The sequence below is a fragment of the Stegostoma tigrinum genome, chromosome 37, assembly GCF_030684315.1.
Source record: "Stegostoma tigrinum isolate sSteTig4 chromosome 37, sSteTig4.hap1, whole genome shotgun sequence".
In the NCBI taxonomy this organism is placed as follows: Eukaryota; Metazoa; Chordata; class Chondrichthyes; order Orectolobiformes; family Stegostomatidae; genus Stegostoma; species Stegostoma tigrinum.
In genome coordinates, this window is record NC_081390.1 from 27347431 (window position 1) to 27371105 (window position 23675).

General features: G+C 42.9%; 1 protein-coding gene across 4 annotated transcripts in view; it reads left to right on the top strand.

Moving 5' to 3' along the window:
* The window catches only part of ccser2a (coiled-coil serine-rich protein 2a), a 625227-nt gene that overhangs the window by 590661 nt on the left and 10891 nt on the right, over window positions 1-23675 (top strand). The window contains exon 12 of one of the 4 annotated variants that reach the window (XM_059640305.1): window positions 6257-6296. The exons of the other annotated variants lie outside the window; for them this stretch is intronic. Coding sequence (XP_059496288.1) covers window positions 6257-6296 — 40 coding nt within the window. The remainder of the gene's footprint in view (window positions 1-6256; window positions 6297-23675) is intronic. 4 annotated transcript variants of the gene reach the window in all.

Consider the following 23675-nt stretch of genomic DNA (forward strand, 5'->3'; position numbering starts at 1 on the left):
TCCAAAAGGAAGCATCCTCGCCAATGGTCAACTCCAGAAGCTTAGGATGTTCCAGAGTCAGTTGCTTTGAGGCTCTGGCAAGGGATAGCAGTTCATTCCTCACACATGATTGCCTCCGAAGTCTTGCAGACACATCTTGCTCAGGAAGTAAAACATTGAGATGTTCTTTCAATCACTTTCGAAATATCAAGCAGGTTTCACCCTGACCTCAACAAGACGGAGGTGCATCACTTCTTTTCCAGTGAGGATGACAATGTCATTTCAAAATTACACTGCAGGCCAGAGCATTGGAATCTTTATGAAAGTATACCCAGGCTTTACAATGTCTAGTAAGGAATAGTCTGCTCAATTCTGATGACCAAGCCATAAAAATAGTACAGTGCATTGGAAAAGTTGCAGAAAAAAAAACAAGATCCATTCTGAACATAAAAAGGATGAACTACAAGAAGAGATCAGAGAAGCATAATCTCTATCATCTAAAGGAGGAATTAATAAGATAATTTATTGAAGTAGATGAAATATTAAATAGAATAGGTAAGATAAACCCTGAGCATTGCTTTAAAGTCTGTAGGACCAGAGAGGACATCAATTTTTAATAGTTGAGAAATAAATTTAAAGTAGATATTAAAAACCAATGGCTTTACCCAACAGGTGGTTAATGTTCAGAACAATTTGACAGGCATAGGGGCAGAGAAAAAAGACACTTATAAATAATCCACTTGATGCTGCATTAATAGCACTAGGATAAAAGAGAGAACCGCTGTGGGTCAGATGGAAATTTTTCATTTTTGATTGTTCATGACGTCATTTACTCACTAATGAGAAAGTTCCTTGTGATTACTCTCAACTGTCCATGGATTTTGTAAGACCTCATCAAATGCTCACAATACAGCAGTTGAGTTCCATGGCACATTTAAGAGCTAGAATTTACACACTGCTTTATCACAGTTACCTGTTGCAGTGTGCCTATCAACTTGAAATTAACGTAGATAGTTTCAATGTTAAATGTTGACATAACCCAGTGATCGAAATAAAATAGTTAGGAACTACATCCAGGAGGTGTCCATGTGCACACTGTTTTTAGTAATATGTCTAAATTTACAGAAATATTATGTACAGTATACATTGAGATTAGATTTGATTTTACTTCGTTTATGCCTAATTTCTTTGTTTTGATGATAAGTGCCATAGGAACATAGAGCAGGAGATTGTCATTCAGTAATGATTAGGATTTATAATAAATGTGATGTGTACATGATTCCTATTCATTTCTGTTATTTTATAATGCCTTTGATTTTTACATTGCAAGATTCAACTCTGACAGTTTAATTAATTGCAGATTAGCAGTTGATTTATAGAAGGTCCAGTTGTTTTCCCCTTCTGAAATCAGACCTTTCTTCTTATTCAGTCATAGTATGTGGGCATCTTTGGCTAGGCCCAATATTTATTGCCCGTCCCCAGTTACCCTTGAGGTGGTGGTGAACTGCTTTCTTGAATCACTGTAGTTAATTTTCTCTCGATAGACTCTCAATGTCACAAGTGAGGACATGAGGACGTTGCAAAATTTTGACCCAGTAACTCTGAAAGAGTGGAGATATGTTTCCAAATCAGGATGGTGAGTGGCTTGGAGGAAAACTTGCTGCCCTTATCCTTCTAGATGGTAGAGATCATGGATTTGAAATATGCTATTTAGAAGTTTTGGTGAATATCTGCAGTGCATCATTGAACTTGTCACAATCATCAGATATCCCAAAGTTCTTGATGGTTAATGAAACTCTTCAGGTGTATGTTTGCTGTTGTGATGTCGAAAAGTAAGCAGCTAAGTCTGTGCGAAGGAAATCTGCATAAGCTGCACTGATAATGACTAGGTAGTCTATTCTTGTAGTGTTGATTGGAGGATCACCTCTGGCCAAGTCACTGGAGAAATAACTCTCATCGTCTTCCTTGACATAATGCCATGGGAGCTATTATGTCCATCTGAATGAGTAAATGGGAATTTGATTTAATGTCTCATTAAAACAATGACAGCTCTATCAGTGCAGAACTTCTTCAATACTGCGCTATAATGCAGCCTGCATTTTTGTGCACCAGCTCTGAAGTTGAACTTGGACCAACAACCTTATGGCTCTAAGGCAGGAGTGCTACCATTTGACCTCTGATGGACATGCAAAAGTTCATTCCTTCTCAACCTCTCCCCTTGCCTGAAGCATGTTGATCCTCAGGTTAAACCACCACCAGTTCTGTCTCTCTGATGAGAGAGCAGCCCAATGTAGGACTCGTCGTCTCGTTACTCACAGTAACGCAGTAAATGTTGACATTGTCACTTTTCTAAATGAGTGTTCTTTTTTCTGTTTTAGGGGAACCTCAATTAGTTTTTTATAAAAGCATTATGACACATGAATTTTCAGTCAGAGGTCCCACAGTATCTAGGCACTGTCTGGCATAGGTAACTTTACACTAAACATGTATGTGACCCTGTGAAAGCAGCATTCTGACACTCCATGCACACACTGCTCTCTCTATGTTGGAAGATACTCATTAAAAGGTAAAAGAGAGACTATTCTCATGGGTTCCTTGACATGCCTTTGGCCGTGTGGTTCTGATGGCTTGTCAGCCTTGTATAGAATCTCCTTCACTATGTGCATGGGCCCGTACAGAAAAGGATGATTGGCTGTGTGACGTTTTTATTTTTCCTTTTCTTGTACGGGGGTCAGTTCCTGCAGTGTTGTGTGTCTGTTTCATTATGGATTTGATTTTGTTAAAATGCAAAGAGCTAATTTTGAGCAGTCTGACAGCATCAAATAGCCCTGCCTTACAAGGTCTGATTATACTGCAGCCTGCTAGAATGATGCATGTGATATGGGGGTGAGGGGTCATCCAGCCTCATCCACTCACTCAGCTTTTGTCTCAAGCCTCACATTTTTTACTTACCACTCTTTTTCCATGGACACTTTTTAAACTCGAAGATACTGAAGTTCTCAACGGTAATGCAATGCCTGGTTTGCTTCATTGAAGCACCATTTTCTGTGGATACTGTCTAATATTTGATTGTCACATGCATTGCTGTTAGCTTGCTGGGCTCCAATGTGAACAGCCTAATTGTGTATGAAGTAGGAGAAGAAGGGAGGAGCATGACACAGCAGCAGGGCTGCACGGAGAGCCCACTGTCTTCTCTCCCTCCCAGCTAACAGCATTCTGTTATGGCTTTGCTGGATTCGTCTCTCTCCAGTTTAGGATTAGGTCCCTAGGAATAAATCCATTCAGAAATTGAGCAGAATTGTCTTTACCCAGAGAGAGAGAGAGAACATGGAGCTCACCAGCACTGAGAGCAATTGTGGTGAATAATATCAATGCATTTAATGTGAAACACGATGGATCCATGAGAGGGAGAGGGACACTGATGGTGTACAAGGAGATTTATGTGGAATCGAAACATTAGCACTGACCATTTATGCCGAATGGCCTTTTTCTGAGCCATAAATTTGATAATTCCTTATGCAGTTAATTGCCAACAAAGTGTTAATTGCTTTTGCAACTGAAATTTTATCTTTCTCTACCCTTCCGAATTTAGCGTGTTGTTTATTTGAAGCTTGTCATCAGTGCTCATTATAAAATGAAACCAGTGAAAAGAATTTTTTTAAAAACTGTCTGTTTCTGTTGATTTTTTGCAGTATTTATGTTTGACAAATAGGCTTCACATCAGTGATAGTTGACTAGAACCGGAGACTATATTTATGGCCTGTAGCTCTCAACTCTCCCAAAATAAAAAAAAAGCATCTTAGTAACTACCTTAAAAAAAAATTTCATAATCTTAAAGGCCTATTTTAGGTCACCTTAAGCCAGGGTTTTCTAATGTGCAGGTCAGAACTCCAAGAGGGAATGCGAACTGAAATATTTAGCTTGCAAACTCTGAGGCAAAAGTGGTGAGTGAGGAATTTACGTGAAGTGTAAAGTTACCTTAGGCCAGATAACATCTAAATACTGAGGGACTGCTGACTGAAAACACCTGTGTCATAAAACAATGCTTTTTTTAAACTAATTGTACTTGCCCTAAAAATAACACTCAATTCGAAAAGTGACAATGTAATAAACCCTAACTCTTTCTCTGTCACAGGTTTTGTCTTACCCCACCCCTCTCTCAGTTTTCACGGAGTGGTTGTGATGGGGCCTCAGTGGGACAAGCACTTTTCAAAGCCTCCTCTTTGCTGGAGGAAGGAGCTGTAGCCCTTCATGATTAATATGTTGTCTTAGTTCTTGTGTCATAATGTGAATTAATTTTGTACCTTCTCTAGCTCCTTGTTACAATATGGAGACCAGTACTGTGGACTGTACCCCAACTGGCTGTGGTGAGGTGATCTGTCCTTTCTTCCTTCCATGTTGTTTTCTCAGTTATCAGCATCTGTGAAGTGAGATTTCCTGCTTTTCCAGATCCCTGACACCTTTATAATCAATTCCTCTACTTTTATATTCTCGTCTACTGACTGGTCCTAGTGACAATTGAGTTGCAATTATATTCCTGTGGAGAATGGAATGGCAAGTGTAATCTAGTTTTTCCTAAATGTCTACTTTCAACAAGCATAAAACTTGTTCAAACATTGCCTTGCTTGTCAGAAAATTGTATTGATTGAGACTATCACTAATTAGAAACTAGCTGTAAAGTATTAATTGCACTTGCCACTGATCAGTTAATTCTCAATTCAGAAGCTTGCTGCGAAGAAAATGGCCACCATATTTGGCTGCACTGCACATCAAAGTGATCCATGAAATATGAACTGCTTAGAGGCGCATCTGAGAAACGTGATAAGATTTCATATGAGAAAATAGCTGAATGGGATGATTCTCAAAATGCACATTGCTTTCTCATTGCCATCACTCTTTAATTTTCTAACTTCTGATCATCAAATAATCAGTCTTGAGATGACTGTATCAATCAACTTGTCCCATGATGCCTTAAAATGTATATATTCAACAGGACTTCACAGCAAAATATCAAGAGGGAGTGACTTGGGGATTTATCTCCCAGTCAACGAGGAATGGGGACTGAAGGAGTGAGTTTGTACTTAGGACCCAGCATGTCATTTGTCAGCTGGTTCAACACAACATTGATGGACACAAAAACAGAAGTTGCAGGAAAAGCTCAGTAGGTCTGGCAGCATCTTTGGAGAGAAATCAGAGTTAAAGTTTCAGGTCCAGTGACCTTTCCTCAGAACTGGACAACATTGATGGAGTTCATGGTGCGAGCTCCTGAGCCATTTCTTGGCTGTGGTTAGTGAATAACTTGGGTGGGGGGGGGGGGGGGGGGGAGGGGGAGGGGGGGAGGTTGTAGTTCGTCAATTGTATGCGTTTCAGATATTCATTTAGGTGAAGTCAACTGGATGTCAAAGTGAAATGACTTGAAGGATTAGCACAGTGAGGAGATCACATTGTTAGTTTGGAGAAAGTAAATTATCCATTGAACAGTAAATGTGAAGTTGCAAAATTCACTCCAATGCTGTTTATGTCTTAGGATTCCCCACAGCATCACTGATGAAAAGACTCAGTTGCTCACTCCTTCCCAAATGAAGCCCTTTTTTTAAACAAATATCTCACCTGAAATAACTTTACTTCCATGATGTAGAGATAAGTGACACAGTGAAATGCTGGATCATTCCACACTGAGAAGTTGGAGGTGGACAATTCATTGTTTATGCTCTGTTCTAACCAATAATACTGTCAATAACAAGTAGAAATAATGTCCCATGATCCAACTCCCAGGTATTGTGAAATCATTAATGTATTTTGTAATTGCATGAGACCTATGCAGTATGCAATAATACATTGTTCAGGGTGTTTTCCACTAACACAATGCACAATACACAATGAACCTCTGCACTTAGGGGATGAAAGACACTTTCTATGACACAGTAAAATAAACTATTACTGGTGTATTGGTGACCTCAATACAACAATAGGGGAACTTAAAATACCAGATAGCATGTCACTCTGTAGGCAGTAGATACTGAAAATTACGTTGTACAGTCAGCAGGACACAGCAGATGATTTACCACTCTGCATGGCGCTATGTCGGGATAGAAATACAAACTCTTAATGAAACTTTTGCTTCCAAAATGGAAATTTTCCAGGTTAAAGGTCAGTTAATGTTTTTTGGTAACTGCTGTGTTTTCCAATGCTTTGATTAATAAGGTTCATCATTTGTGATGTCACTACCCATGTCCTTGTCTTTCTTTGTCTCTCCTTTCTCATTGGCTGATGCAAGGAGTTGAGGATGTTGTCCATTACTTCTATGATAAAGCGTGGTATGGTACAATGCAATCTAATCACTGCTGACTGCATGCTGCATGTGTGGCATAACCCTGCATGGACAGACCTGTAGGCCATTTCAGAGCTGTTTGATGAAATGGCTGGCTTCAATCTGTGTGTATTTGCTGAAGTTCGCTGTGTGCTCCACCCTGCTACAGCATGTTCTACATCAGAGCATTCTATAATCCGGGCCTGCAGACATTATAAAAACATCACAACAGGGCACTTCAAATAGAAGCAATTGACATTGAAAATAAATTATGTGCATCATATCCATTATCCCGCAGTGAATTAAGGCATTTGTTTAGCATCTGCTGGGTTGAGGAGTCTGAACCACACGTTTATGAAGATGTCTGATTTCCTCAGCTGTTATCTTATCAGCCAGTTATGTATGTCCATTATATTCTCCTAAATGTGTACCAACCGTGAGACTAGATAATACCCAAAATTCCCAGCTCTGATTTTCTAATCCATTTGAGGTCTTCAACCCTTGTTTAGCAAGCAGTTATTGGCAGAGAAGCAGGATTAATGCACCAACATTGTTAACTATCTAGTTACAGGTATTTCAAAAAGTGAATTTAAAAGATGTTCAGGGGCATTTCCGTCTTCACTGATCAGGTAATGACAAAGATCACTCAACATCATTGACGTGGCTTTTCAATTCTAGTAGAAAGGGAAGGTGATCACGGAGTTACTTCTGTAAGGTGCTTTTCTGCCTCTTATACCCTCCCAAATGGTGAAGGTGGAGACTGACCAATCTGAGAAATCAGAATCAGCTGTTGGAATATTTTCCCCAGGGATCTGCAGGGTTACTGTAGAATGAAAGTGTTTATAACAAATTCGTAAAGTTTAATTTTTTAAATCCAAACCTTGCCTCTAGATGTTCATAAATGAAGTTATTTTGTAAGTGCCTTGATTGTGCGATATGAGGTTGCCTGAACTGGTTTGAAGTTACATACGACCCACCAGAACCCAATGTCTGCTTTAATGGGAGACAAGCTTACAGCTCGTTATTAGAGTTGCCATTATTCACAATTACTTGACCTCATCGAGCAGGGTAATAGGCCAGGAAAAAAAATGATGTAATATGTAAGCTTTTTTTAAAATGTTTTCATGTTTCAACCCAATGTTTTATTTGAAATGCAGTTGCAATTACAGGTAAGGATAACCAGGAGCTGCTCCTCCAATCAGAAGGCCCTTTTCTCCCATGCTTGCAGGATTGCTGGTGAGCTTGTCAGCAACTGTGGGAGAGAAGCAGTCAGTGATTGGACGAGCCCCCATGGGGCAACAGGTCTAGAACCCCGAGAGACCCAGGGCCTTGGGCTACAAGTGGTCTGAGGCCCAGGACATTTTGAGGCGGAGGCCGAGAGCCATGGCAGTGAATCTGTGGCCAGATGAGGTGATAGGAAGCCTCCAGGGAGACTGTGACTTGGGGAGAAGGGATACCAGACCGGAGTTGCACCACGAGGAGAAGGCAGTGAGAGTCATACGGAGGACTGAAACTGTGAAGCAGCCTGAGATAGTGGTGAGGAGGCCACTGCTGATTTCTCTTACATTCCATTTTTATAAATAAAACCAACTTTTATCAAACTGTATTTAAATCTCTCCAGAAAATAAAAACATAGCCACTTTGGTTTCAACATCAAATGTTTGCTGATGAGGTATTAGTGCAGGTAAATATTTGGAGTGCAAAGCCCCGTGGATTATTTTCTTGAAGTTAAAGGGAATCAGAGTAAGACAGAAGGAGGGAGAGGGATCGGAGATATGGGGGACGGGAGGGTGAAAAAGTGCTAGAACAAGGTAAGAGAGAGAAGGTGAATGGTGAAAGGATAAGTGTTGAATGGGAATGGGGAGGGTGAGAGAGGAAAAGCAGACCATGAGAAGAAGAAACTTCAGGCAGCAAGTCCACCACATTCTCATGTGAGTTCCACCGGGGGCAGCTCAGAGTGCAGAGAGGATCCAAGGTCCGTATTAGTTAAATCCAACTTGTTAGTTTGGACCCAGTCACTAACTACTTCCCTGGAGACCATGAATTGGAGCTGATTCTCTCTCTCCCTCTGTCTTTCTCTCTGTCTCTCCCTCTAGCTTTCTCTCGCTCTTGCTCTTGGGCTCTCCCCCTCTCCCCCTCTCCCCCCCTCTCCCCCTCTCTCCCCCCCCCCCCCCCTCCCTCTCTCTCTCTCTCTCTCTCTCTCTCTCTCTCTCTCTCTCTTCTCTCTCTCTCTCTCTCTCTCTCTCTCTCTCTCTCTTCTCTTCTCCCCACCCCCCCCCGCCTCCGCCACCATGCCTATCTATCTCACTATATCAAGTGCTGCTTCTAAACCAAAAAGACAAAACTTGACTTTATTATTTTGGCAGTTTTTAAGGTCATTTCTACCAATTGCTCATTTCAATGATCAAATTATTGCTTTTGAAGTTTGTTTTTTGATGGAATTCATGTTTACTATTGAGGTAATCCCTTCACTTTCTGAAATTTGCTGTTTGGACCCAAGAGGAAAATAAAATTTGAAATGTGCCAACAAGGTTGGCCTCCTCTGGTGTAATGAATAAAGTTTGATATTTTTATGTTTCTCATTCGAGACATCATGGTGTAGAATCTATTTCAGGTTAATTGTTTTTTATGTCATGCTTGAAGATGGCCATACCTCTGTGCCTTTGGTAAAAACACTTTAAACACAGCTGCTGAACAGAGCCATACTGCTTTCGGACTCTTCCTTGCAAATTTATGTATCATCAAAGCCCAGTGTAAGAGGAGAGTCATAGAGTCAGACAGCAAGGAAGCAGACCTTTTGGTCAGCATGAACTGGTTGGACCATGTTTCCCAAAGTAAACTGGCCCCACCTGCCTGCATTTGGCCCGAACCATTCCTATTCATGTACTTATTGCAGTGTCTTTTAAACATTGTAACTGTGTGTGTATCCACCACTTCCCTCTGATCGTTTATGGAATGAACTAACCCCTTCTGTGTGGAAAAGTTACCCTTCTTAAATGTTTCTCCTCTCAGCTTAAAAATATGCCAGAAGTTTTGAACTTGCCCACTCTTGGGAAAAGAGCTTTGCTATTCAATTTATCCATGCCCTTCACGACTTTATAAGCCTCTATAAGGTCGCCCTTCAACTTTCCATGCTCCAGTGAAAAATGTCCCAGCCTATCTATCAGATGCTGGAGTCAAAGATAACAAAGTGTGGAGCTGGAGGAACACGGTAGACCAGGCAGCATCAGAGGAGCAGGAAAGTTGATGTTTTGGGTCAGAAATTTTCTGAAGAAGCGTCCTGATCGAAAAGGTCAACTTTCCCGCTCCACTGATGCTGCCTGGCCTGCAATGTTCCTCCAGCTCCACACTTTGTTATCCCAGCTTATTCTCATATATAACTCAAACCCTCCACTCCTGGCAAATGTTTTCTAAACCCTCTCCAATTTAATAATGTACTTCCTATAACAGGGCAACCAGAACTGAACACAGTACTCCAGAAGAAGCCTCACCAATGTCCTGTGCAACCTCAACATGATGTCCCACCCATGCACAATGGTCTGAACAATGAAGGCAAGAATGCTAAATGCCGCCTTAAGCATCCTACCTCTGACGCAAATTTAACAGCATTTGAGAAAAGTATGGAGCTTTCCCCAAAGAATGACACAACTTAACCACACTGCTGTTAAGTAACATAATCACTGCAATATCTGTGGGCCATTCAGAACCACACTGGCCTGTGTCCTTTCCCCACAGCTACAGTCACCCCCCTGCACGCCCCAGTGCTCATCTTCAACCCTTCTGTTTTGCTATTGAAATCCTTCAAAACCACAGCTTCTTTTAACCCTGCTTTTAGCTTTCTTTCCTCCTCTCTGTATTGCTCCTCTCTTACACCCCCCCACCCCCCACGACCATAATTCTTTGCAGGCTTTGTTACAAAAAGAACATTCCCTGTAAATGATTTATTCTCATTTGCAGATTGGGATCCAGAGGGAAAATTTTCAGATGGTTCCAAAATACGAGTTAACAGACACCCTTTCTGTATGTACACTATACATGGAGAGAACAATACAATGCTTTCCTTCTTTATTTTCTCAAGGTCGTGGATTGCAAACCTGCTCCTCATCTCAACCAGCCATCAGGGATTTACAGAAGTAGTTAGAAATGGCTCAGAAATGCTAAACTGCAGTTCTCCACGGATTGAAATTGGGAGTTGGTGATTTGAAATGAGAGATACGGCCCAAAAAAGTGATATTCACTTTTGTCATTGTATACCATTAATTCTTCCATCAATAACCGCAAACAGAAAACCCAGCAGATAGCAGCATCAGAAACTTTCAGAGTAAAAAGTCCAAACCCACGAACACAAATTCATCTTTTGGTTGTGAATAACATCCTCTGCTCTTACACCAGAAGTACCAACTAAACAGGAGGAGATGAATTTGCATCTTAACCTGGAGTAGAATCTACTAGTTCCTGTAACATGTAGAGAGTTTAAAAATCATCCAACTTTAATCTTTAGAAATATTGTAAAAATCTGCATGTAATGGGAATTAAACTGCATTCTATGACATAGTGTATATTTCAACTTGCTCAAATTATTGATTTTTGGTCTTCTGGTGTCAGAGCGTTGATTATTTGCCCATATTTAGGGTGGGTGATATTGTCAGCATACTACCATCATGTCATAGCTACATTGATAATGTAATTTGCCCATTAAAGCACCCTCATCTGATGTTAGTTAATCTTTAATACAACATTATTTCCACCCCTCACAATTTAATTGATAAAAGACAGACATCTGTTTGCTGAGTAGGTTCATTTTCTCAATGCAGTGAGCATCTTACCACTGAGCAGTGGGGATCAACAGGCTGTTAATTTACTGGATCAGGTTCAGGATGGATGGAGTGCAGCTGTCTTTTGCTTTAATTTCAGTATGTAAATGCTCATTTACATTGTCTCTGCTGTGATCCCACCTCTGTGCAGACCTCTTTGGCATCTCCAAGACTGGCAGCAGTGAACTTCACACAAAAAAACAAAGCGTCAGTAACAGAATTTAAACAAATTAAACAGTCTGCATTTTATTTTTTATTTTCCCAGTAGGTTTTCAGTGATTAGGATTGAATAGTTTATTGTGATTTTTATACATGATACTGTGCAAAGGAGTTAATACCATTCAAAGACAGATATCCCTGTAAGATGACACTGTTATAACAAACTAGCGACAATTGTAACATTCATCCTCCAACATAGTAATTAATATTCTTCAAGTGTGTGTTACCATCAAATTTATTGCACCCTGACTGAGAGGCACTGAGAACACTAATTAAAAAGCACGTTTTACCACTGTTAAGAAGTAGCTGGAATTCCTGCATTGAAAACACAATCTTATCATACCTACTGGAACCCAACAGTTAAGTGAAAAGAATACATGTGAGGAGGCTGAGGAGGCCGAGGGGTAGAGTCAGTCTGTGATGGCAAAGAATCTATTGGAGCACATGGCCTTTGATAGAAGGAGGGTCACATCCCATTTTGTTTCATTATATTTCAAATTCATCAGTTGTATCTTCATAGGAGTGTTAGAAAGAAAAACTGAGAGAAATCTGAAATGAAAATAGAACCTATAGACAATGTTTAAGAGTAATCTTTCTGCTAGTTGTACCCCTCAATTGAAATGCAAATATCACAAAGATATTTCAGAATATCAGGTCAACGCTTTAAGAATGACCACTTTTCAGAACTCCGTTCCATAGTGAATGAATAAACACTTATTCATTAAATTGTTTTCAGTGTAAAAATTCTCAAGAGGCTTAATCTGGCATCTGCGATAACTTGTGCCGCTAAACCATCTGCTTGTGAGCAGCAAAGGCTTATGTTCCTGGTATGAACGTGAGAAATTAAGCAGCTAGGAATTCCTTATAAACAATAAGATTTTACAGCACTTGTTCTGATTGCCTGTTATTTGTGTTTACCCTTGACTTAAATACGATAGTCTGGGAGCATGTGTTTGTCAATAGCAACAATAACTCTAATTTTATGAGTGAAACCTCTAGGAGGTATCCAAAACACAGAAGCCATGGTGGATAGTGAGTAGAATGGAAAAGGTAGTGACCAGCAAAGACATGGTCGAGGTTTGGGGGGGATGCGGTTTGAAACCAAGCAGGGAGGTAATGAGGGATCTGCAGATCAAGAGACTCAGTCTGCAAAGAAGGACCGACCAAGGGAGCAGGGGCAAGCTGTGCCTTTAGGCTCTGAGACATGACATTGTGTTCAGGGACATACAGCAGCAGGGGAACAGTGAGAAAGTGGTGAAATGTGGCCATGGAAGAAGATAAAGGGATTATTCATATATTGAAGTCAAGTCGGTGTCTTCAGTTCTGAACCTTGTAACTGAGATCCATTATAGGGTTAAAGCCGTTTTCCTTCAGAAAGGGACCTGAACAGCTTCCTTACAAGGATCAAGGCGATAATCTAGTTAAAGTGGTTGAATTTACTGGAAAAGGATTCCCAATTTAATATAACTGCCTAGGTACAGAATACAAGTCTCTTAACCATCCATTAAAATGATGAGGCCTACATTATATTTTTCCTATGCACTGCTCTGGATGTAAAATGCAATATTATTATGTTCATTGCACTGACTGTCCTATCCCACTGACCTTCCACTCACTCCCTACATACACTTGTCTCTCCCTACCTTTTGTCATGTGTGCAGGTTTTGCCCCAGTGAGGATGTTGGATATTTCACTGCTTGAGAGAGTGATTGAAATTCAGGTTGGCAATCAGTGTATTGGATGACATTTGAAATGTGACATTTGAAGTATGAGAAGCATCTTCAGAATTACCTACAAATGAACTGATTCTCCCATGGTGGTGTTTGTGGATATCCCTGAGTGCAGTTATAATGTTTAGCTCTCCAATCACAATGGCTGAATGCTCACCAGCAGGGGACATTGGTTGTAGAACTTTGTAGAATTATTAATCTTTCTCCTTGGGAGACAACACACAGGATGCTCTCCAGCATTACAGAATCAGCAGAGGGCAGTTCAGGAATTTAATAGATTTAACATAAGTATTTAATATTATAACATTTTTGAGTGTATCTCTCACACATGTCATATCGATGAAGCAGAACTAACCATTTGAAAAATGAATAGAATTTTTTTTTCCTGCACTGTCTTTCTACTGATAATATAACACACTAGAAATGAAAATTGAAGAAATTTTGCTAAACCTGTGTTAATTAGACAGGTGAGCTGAAAGTTACAGTACTGCATGCAATTCTGGTTGTCATATTATAAAAACGGTCCAGAGACTGAAGAGACAGCAAACAAGATTTACAAGGATCTTGCATAAATATGAGACTTCACATTTCAGAAAAAGAGTGATAGACTAGGTCTTCTTGAAAAGAGGCTAAGGGTTGATCTAATAGAGGTATTTGAAATTAATCCGATTTTGCTAGCTTTGATACAGAGAAAATGTGCAGACCTTTTCCATCAATATGCGACAGATACAAAAAAATCCAACAGAGAACTTAAGAGAAGATGTCATAGTGTGAATGTAGAATTCACCAACACACCAGGGTGGCTGAAGTGAATGGTCTAGATGTGGAAATGGAAATGAGACAAACACGAGTGGTGAAGGGAATAAAGCTTAACGAAGATGGACTTAGATGATGAAAAATAAGTGGATTCTGAAGCACCAGATGGACTATAGGGGCCAAATGGCCTATTTCTGCATTGTATATCCCACGTGATGTAATCTCAAGCAATAGTGAGTCCCTAATTGTCCTTATGAGTTGCATATTTAAGTCTATTGTTTACAGCACCTATCTGAGAGATAAGCTTAAAGATGGAGCCTAGAGACTTGTGACGCCAGAAAGTTTGGGTTTAACTCCTGCTTGACTTGGAGGTGTGACAGAACATGTCTGAACAGGTTAATTAAAATAACTGAGTGTAGTCTTGTTAGCAGATAAATGATGCTGTTTCAGACCCAAGTCTCAAATGTCATATCCACCAACAATCCACAATTTCATTATAAAACAAAGAGTGGTCACTAGTTCATGCTGAGGTCAGTATCATCATCATTATTGCAGTTTTATAAATTTACCAAGAGTTGGAGATATGTAAACTTGCTTTACTGTTGGCGATAAATCTGCAGTTATTCTTGTGGCCTATATAGATTACCAGGAACAGCGATGCTTGTTCTTCATCCCTTGGAGGTGTCCAGAGTGTGGGCAGCCTCAGCTAGTGGAGACACAAGCACTGATATCCCTAACACCAGATTATTTTTCTGAATATCATATAGATATCGGCAATGTCTGCTCACTGGCTTCAGGGAGATGATCACAGAATTTGATATAGTGGCTTTAAATATTGTTTTACCTGCACAACCATTTCTAATATCATCTGCATGAATCGACCACTTAAGTAGAACTGCTTGAGGTGTTACAACATTCTTTGATCACAGTACAGGAAGAATGAACTGAAATTTTCTCCAGCCTCCTACATCAATAGTAAAATGCTAAATGTTTAAAGAGTTGGAAATGTTAATATGTGCCTTGCAATGTGATCTGTATTGTGTACTGTACTAGAGCGTGTGACACTGTTGAAATCTGAAGCAATACCTACCTCATACAGTGGGGAAGTCTGTGTGTCAAAGGCAATAAAAAAGAATTACCTGAGAAGATGGTAATGGGTTTCTGCATTTAGGTTACCTCTGCCTTGGTATAGGGATCATTGTAGCTCTAGACACTGGTGAAGCGTTGAGCAGTGACTGGTCAGTTAAGAGGGTCTTCCCATAGAATCAGAGAAGCTTATAGCACATGAGGAGACAGTTCGTCCTTTTGCATATGCTAGCTCTTTTAGCACACTTCCTTTCTGTTTTCCCACATCTCTGCATTTTCTTTCCTTTTTAAGTGCACGATTCTGTTTTGACAGTTATTGAATCTACCCCCATTGCCCTTCAGGCAACTTTCTGAATCTACCCCCATTGCCCTTCAGGCAACTTTCTGAATCAGTGTTCCAGGTCACAGCAGCCCACTATGTCACATTTATTTTGTGGATGTTGCCTCTAATATTTTTGCCAATTCCATTAAATCTGATATCCTCTGGTTACCTCCAGCTGTGGAAGCATTTTATCCATATCCATTGAGAAGCTTCCCATATTCACTGGGATTCATACTCACTTTCAAATAGTCGGCATGAAAAATTTTCTCACCATTTTATGGTTTAAAAAATCGCAGTTTTTGTTTCTGCTGGAGTCTAGAATTTTAATCATGAGATAGCTTTTAAACTGGAGTAACATTTATTTATTAACACACTTGGCGAAGATGATCATCTCCGAGCAGTTTTCCAGGAGAGGAGTCAGAAGTCACACAACACCCAGGTATAGTCCAACAGGTGCTTCCCTCCACTTCACCGAATGAAGAAACAGTGTTCCAAAAGCTTGTGATTTCAAATAAACCTGTTGGGCTATAACCTGGTGTCATGTGACTTCTAACTTTGCCCACACCAGCAGAAGAAAACAGTGAGAAATGTGTGGGAAGTTAGCAATGGGGAGATGGATCCAGATACCAGCTTCTGAAGGAGGAGAGAAAGGCTGCAATGCAGGGTGGTTTAAGGGAGAGCATTCTAAAGCTAGGGTAAACTGAAAAAAGTGGAGTGTGGGCAGTAAATGAAAACCTAGAGGCATTGGGGTATAAAAACATAACATATGGGAGCAGGCTTAGACTGTTTCACCCGTTAAACCTATACTACCATTCAATATGATCTTTGGAGTGAAGAGGAGCAAAAGGTGATTTTTATTTTAAAACCACAAAAGATGGCAGAGCAGATGCTGAAAGAATGTTTCTCTTGTGGGAGAAACTTTAACTTAGGGACACAGTTTAAAAAGGAGGGATTTCCCGTTTAAGACTGTGGTGAGGAGAAGTGTTATTCTGAACCTCTTCACTCGAAAGCGGTGAAGTCGGGGCGTTTGAGTTTTTTTTGAAGGCAGCGTTAGGTGGACACTTATCTGTCAAAGGAGTTAAAGGATATTGTGGGAAGGTTGAAAAATTAGGTTGAGGCCACAGCCAGATTAAGCCAACAAGTTACAAGAGTAGGCCACTCAACCCTTCGAGCCTGCTGTGCCATTCAATAAGATCATGACAGATCTGATTTTAACCTCAACTCTATGTTCCTTCTTTCTTAGCTCTTTTAAGTTTTAGCAAAGATTTGTAAACGACACAATGAACCTTCCCTAATATAGTACAGTCAGACAATGAAGGCCATCAGTTTAACTGGGACAATGTAACCATAGTAGCCCAAGCCAAGCATGGACATGCATGAGATTTCCTAGAGGTATGGTTCTCAACCCCTAATGCAATCAACAAGCATATAGAATTAGACCCCATACACAAACCCATACAAATCAAAATTAGAAATGACATTACTCACCAGAACAGACTGGGCAGTATAAATTCCATGTCGAGTAGAACAGCATCATTTATCGCTGGCCTCACTGATGTCACCTGCATCACTGACTTTTGAGAAAGAGAATTCCAAAGAGACTTAGCCCTCTGAGAGAAAAAAAAGTTTCCTCTTCACTAAATAGACAGCCATTATTTTTAAACAATGACCTCTAGTTCTAGATTCTCCCATTAGAGGAAACATCATTTCAACATCCACCTGGTCACGGCCCATCAGCATCTTGTGTGTTTCAATTAAGTCGCCTCTGACTCTTCTAAACTGCAGAGGATACAAGATTCCTCAGAAGGCAATCTGCTCAATCTGTGTATTAGTCTAGCGAACTGCTTCCAACACATTAACATCCTACTGTAAGTACCATATCCAGTATTTAGCACAGTACTCCAGATGCAGTCTTACCAATGACATGCATAACTGAAACATAACCTTCCTACTCTTGCATTCAGTTCAACTCACTATAAATCATAACATTCTATGATTTTTCCTGATTACTGGCTGCACTCACAGACTAACCTGCTATGATTCATGCACTAGCACACCCAGATCTCTCTGCAGCTCAGAGCTCTGCACCCTCTCACCATTTAGGTAATGCAATTGTTTTTATTCTTTTTGCTGAACCTCGACACCACGAGATTCTATATTCCCTAATAAACTTTGATGTGGCACCTAGTCAAATATGTTCTGGAAGTCTAAGTACAGTACCTCCATTGGTTAAAAATATTTTCCCTTTAACAACACCGTATTAGCTCTGCTTGATTAACCTTGAACTTATCCAAATGATCTGTTGTAACATTTTTTATAATAGCTTTTAACATTTTCCCTCTGAAAGATGTTACACTAACTGGCCTGTAGTTTCTTGCCATCTGCCTCTCTCCAGTTTTGAATAAGGCTATTTTTCAATCTAAAGGAACCTTCCCTGAAGCCATTGAAGTTTGGAAAATTAGGACCAATGTGTCAACTATTTGGCTACATTTTTCCAAGACCCTGAAATTCATCAGGACCTGGGGACTAAATGTCCCATAACCTTCAATATTTAGATCCCAGTCCAGATCACCTTGTAGCCACATCTCAGTTATGACTAGCCGATTGTACTTCTTTATCTGAATTTGTTTTCAAATACAGGGCCTTAAATTTTGTCAGAGATAACAAGAACTGCAGATGCTGGAGAATTTGAGATAACAAGGTGTAGAGCTGGATGAACACAGCAGGCCAAGCGGCATCAGAAGAGCAGGAAGGCTGACATTTTGGACCTAGACCCTTCTTCAGAAATAGGGGAGGAGAAGGGGGTTCTGAAATAAATAGGGAGAGAGGGGGAGGCGGATAGAAGATGGATAGAGGAGAAGATAGGTGGAGAGGAGACAGACAGGTCAACGAGGCGGGAATGGAGTCAGTAAAGGTGAGTGTAGGTGGAGGGGTAGGGAGGGGATAGGTCAGTCTAGGGAGGACGGACAGGTCAAGGGGACAGGATGAGGTTAGTAGGTTTGTGATGGGGGTTGGGCTTGAGGTGGGAGGTGGGGGTAGGTGGGAGGAAGGACAGGTTAGGGAGGCGGGGACGAGCTGGGCAGGTTTTGGGATGAGGGTGGGGAGGGAAAAATGTCCCCTTTCTGGAGGGACCATTCTCTCAGTGTCTGCCTTGTCTGCTCCACACTCCCCTCCAGCCCCACCACACCCAGCACTTTTCCCTGCAACCGCAGGAAGTGCTACGCTTGCCCCTACACCTCCCCCTTCCCCCCCCGCCAATCCCAGGCTCCAAGAAGAATTTCCACATCAAGCAGATGTTCATCTGCACATCTGCTAATGTGGTATGCTACATCCGCTGTTCCCGTCGTGGCCTCCTCTACATCGGGGAAACCAAGCGGAGGTTTGGGGACCGCCTTGCAGAACACCTACACTCGGTTTGCACTAAACAACTGCGCCTCCTAGTCGCGAGCCATTTCAACTCCCCCTCCCATTCCTCAGACGACATGTCCATCATTAGCCTCCTGCAGTGCCACTATGATGCCACCCGAAGGTTGCAGGAACAGCAACTCATATTCTGCTTGGGAACCCTGCAGCCCAATGGTATCAATGTGGATTTCACAAGCTTCAAAATCTCCCCTTCCCCCACTGTATCCCAAAACCAGCCCAGCTTGTCCCCACCACCCTAACCAGTCCTTCCTCCCACCTAAATCCTCCTCCCACCCCAAGGCCCACCCCAATCTCCGACCTACTAACCTCATCCCGCCCCCTTGACCTGTCTGTCCTCCCTGGACTGACCTATCCCCTCCCTAACTGCCCACCTACACTCACCTTTACTGGCTCCATCTGCCTCTCTTTGACCTGTCTGTCTCCTCTCCATCTATCTCCTCCTCTATCCATCTTCTATCTTCCTCCGCTTCTCTCCCTATTTATTTCAAAATCCCTTGCCCCTCCCCATTTCTGAAGAAGGGCCTTGGCCCGAAACGTCAGCCTTCCTGCTCCTCTGATGCTGGCTGGCCTGCTGTGTTCATCCAGCTCTACACCTTGTTATCTCTTTAAATGTTGTCCTTGTGTACATGTAACCTCTAGTCGTGAGTAGTGATTTGCTCTGTCCCTTTTTGTCATTATGTTTATAATTTCCCTCATCAATTCCATTTTTTACATTTTAGCCACAACTTCCTAAATTTGGCCCTTTCCCCCTACTGTTTAGTTTAAAACCCACTCTGCTTTTCCAGTTCATTGTTTTGCAGCAACACGGTCCCATACAGTTCAGGTGCAGCCATCCCACAAGCACAGATCCCACTTTCCCTGGTATTGGTACTGATGCCCCACGCTTTGGAACACACTTCACCTACACCAGTCTTTCCACCAAGTATTCATTGGTCTAACCTTGTTTACCTTATGCTAATTTGCATGTGGCTCAGGCAATAATCCAGAGATTGTTATGTTTGATGTTCAACTTCTTAATTTGGTGCCTATGTCTCCATATTATTCATGGAGAATGTTTTTCCTAGTTTTGCCTATGTCATTGGTTCCTCCATGGAACCACGCAAACTGTGTCCCCCCCCACCTCTGCAATGCAACTTCTTCTCCAGCCCAGAGCAGATATCCTTAAAAACTAAAACAATGGTAGGTGCTGTAAATCAGAGACAAAAATAGAAATTGCTGGAAAAGCTCCGCAGTGTATGTAGAGAGAAATCAGAGCTAACGTTCCTCGCTGCAGACATGTTGGGACTGAATCAGTTCTGTCCAGTAGGACTTTTCTTTACTCGCAGAGGCCTATTATATCAAATACTTAGGGCAGCACAGCAGCCTCACAGCACTTGGCCCCCGGGTTCATTCCCACCCTCAGGTGACTGTCTGTGTGGAGTTTGCACATTCTCCCTGTGTCTGCCTGGGTTTCCTTCGGGTGCTCCAGGTTCCTCCCACAGTCCAAAGATGTGCAGGTTAGGCAGATTGGCCATGCTAAATGTCTCAGAGTCCAGGGATGTACAGGCTCGGGGGGACATGTGTGGTTATGGGGTAGAGGGCTAGGTCTGGGTGGGATGCTCTTGAGAGGATCAATGCAGACTCACTGGGGCCAAATAGTCTGCTTCCACTTTGTAAAGATTCTATGATTCACCTGCTACAGACTACATAAGAAAGGCTGATGCAGTGTTATATCTTGTACTAGGTAAAATGGCCAATGCAAATGGCAGTGAAAATGGGAACTGCAGATGCTGGAGAATCCAAGATAACACGGTGTGGAGCTGGATGAACACAGCAGGCCAAGCAGCATCTCAGGAGCACATAAGCTGACGTTTCGGGCCTCGACCCTTCATCAGAGAGGGGGATGGGGATAGGGAACTGGAATAAATAGGGAGAGAGGGGGAGGCGGACCGAAGATGGAGAGAAAAGAAGATAGGTGGAGAGGAGAGTATAGGTGGGAAGGTAGAGAGGGGACAGGTCAGTCCAGGGAAGATGGACAGGTCAAGGAGGCAGGATGAGGTAGTAGGTAGGAAATGGAGGTGCGGCTTGAGGTGGGAGGAAGGGATGGGCGAGAGGAAGAACAGGTTAGGGAGGTGGAGACAGGTTGGGCTGGTTTTGTGATGCAGTGGGGGGAGGGGAAGAACTGGGCTGGTGTTGGGATGCAGTGGGGCAGGGGGAGATTTTGAAGCTTGTGAAGTCCACATTGATACCATTGGACTGCAGGGTTCCCAAGCGGAATATGAGTTAGAACATAGAACATAGAACATAGAACAGTACAGCACAGAACAGGCCCTTCAGCCCACAATGTTGTGCCGACCATTGATCCTCATGGATGCACCCCCAAATTTCTGTGACCATATGCATGTCCAGCAGTCTCTTAAATGACCCCAATGACCTTGCTTCCACAACTGCTGCTGGCAACGCATTCCATGCTCTCACAACTCTCTGCGTAAAGAACCTGCCTCTGACATCCCCTCTATACTTTCCACCAACCAGCTTAAAACTATGACCCCTCGTGCTAGCCATTTCTGCCCTGGGAAATAGTCTCTGGCTATCGACTCTATCTATGCCTCTCATTATCTTGTATACCTCAATTAGGTCCCCTCTCCTCCTCCTTTTCTCCAATGAAAAGAGACCGAGCTCAGTCAACCTCTCTTCATAAGATAAGCCCTCCAGTCCAGGCAGCATCCTGGTAAACCTCCTCTGAACCCTCTCCAAAGCATCCACATCTTTCCTATAATAGGGCGCCCAGAACTGGACGCAGTATTCCAAGTGCGGTCTAACCAAAGTTTTATAGAGCTGCAACAAGATCTCACGACTCTTAAACTCAATCCCCCTGTTAATGAAAGCCAAAACACCATATGCTTTCTTAACAACCCTGTCCACTTGGGTGGCCATTTTAAGGGATCTATGTATCTGCACACCAAGATCCCTCTGTTCCTCCACGCTGCCAAGAATCCTATCCTTAATTCTGTACTCAGCTTTCAAATTCGACCTTCCAAAATGCATCACCTCGCATTTATCCAGGTTGAACTCCATCTGCCACCTCTCAGCCCATCTCTGCATCCTGTCAATGTCCCGCTGCAGCCTACAACAGCCCTCTACACTGTCAACGACACCTCCGACCTTTGTGTCGTCTGCAAACTTGCTGACCCATCCTTCAATTCCCTCGTCCAAGTCATTAATAAAAATTACAAACAGTAGAGGCCCAAGGACAGAGCCCTGTGGAACCCCACTCACCACTGACTTCCAGGCAGAATATTTTCCTTCTACTACCACTCGCTGTCTTCTGTTGGCCAGCCAATTCTGTATCCAAGCAGCTAAGTTCCCCTGTATCCCATTCCTCCTGACCTTCTGAATGAGCCTTCCATGGGGAACCTTATCAAATGCCTTACTGAAGTCCATATACACCACATCCACAGCTTGACCCTCATCAACCTTACTAGTCACATCCTCAAAAAACTCGATAAGGTTTGTAAGGCATGACCTACCCCTCACAAAGCCGTGTTGACTGTATTTGATCAAGCCATGCTCTTCCAGATGGTCAGTTGCTGTTCCTGCAACCTTCGGGTGGCATCATTGTGGCACTGCAGGAGGCCCATGATGGACATGTTGTCTAAGGAATGGGAGGGGGAATTAAAATGGTTCGCGACTGGGAGGTGTAGGTATTTATTGCGAACCGAGCGGAGGTGTTCTGCAAAGCGGTCCCCAAGCCTCCGCCTGGTTTCCCCAATGTAGAGGAACACACACTGGGTACAGTGGATACAGTATACCACATTGGCAGATTTGCAGGTGAACATCTGCTTCATGTGGAAAGCCATCTTGGGGCCTGGGATAGGGGTGAGGGAGGAGGTGTGGGGACAAGTGTAGCATTTCCTGCGGTTGCAGGGGAAGGTGCCGGGTGTGGTGGGGTTGGAGGGCAGTGTGGAGCGAACAAGGGAGTCATGGAGAGAGTGGTCTCTCCGGAAAGCAGAAAGGGGTGGGGATGGAAAAATGTCTTGGGTGGTGGGGTCGGATTGTAGATGGCGGAAGTGTTGGAGGATGATGCGTTATATCCGGAGGTTGGTGGGGTGGTGTGTGAGAACGAGGGGGATCCTCTGGGGGCGGTTGTGGCAGGGGTGGGGTGTGAGGGATGTGTTGCAGGAGATGCGGTCCAGGGTGTTCTCGACCACTGCGGGGGGAAAGTTGCGGTCCTTGAAGAACGTGGACATCTGGGATGTGCGGGAGTGGAATGCCTCATCCTGGGAGCAGATGCGGTGGAGGCAGAGGAATTGGGAATAGGGGATGGAATTTTTGCAGGAAGTTGGGTGGGAGGAGGTGTGTTCTAGGTAGCTGTGGGAGTTGGTGGGTTTGAAATGGACATCAGTTTCTAGCTGGTTACCTGAGATGGAGACTGAGAGGTCTAGGAAGGTGAGGGATGTGATGGAGATGGCCCAGGTGAACTGAAGGTTGGGGTGGAATGTGTTGGTGAAATGGATGAACTGTTCGAGCTCCTCTGGGGAGCAAGAGGCGGCGCCGATACAGTCATCACTGTAATGAAGGAAGAGGTGGGGTTTGGGGCCTGTGTAGGTGCGGAAGAGGGACTGTTCCACGTAGCCTACAAAGAGGCAGGCATAGCTGGGGCCCATGCGGGTACCCATGGCCACTCCCTTTGTCTGTAGGAAGTGGGAGGAATCGAAAGACAAGTTGTTAAGGGTGAGGACGAGTTCAGCTAGGCGGATGAGGGTGTCGCTGGAGGGGCATTGGTCGGGTCTGCGGGACAGGAAGAAGTGGAAGGCCTTGAGGCCATCTGCATGAGGAATACAGGTGTATAGGGACTGGACGTGAAAATAGTGGTGTTGGGGGCCAGGGAATTGGAAGTTCTGGAGGAGGTGGAGTGCGTGGGTGGTGTCACAGACGTAGGTAGGGAGTTCCTGGACCAAAGGGGAGAAAATGGAGTCCAGATAGGTGGAGATGAGTTCGGTGGGGCAGGAACAGGCTGAGACAATGTGTCGATCAGGGCAGGCAGGTTTGTG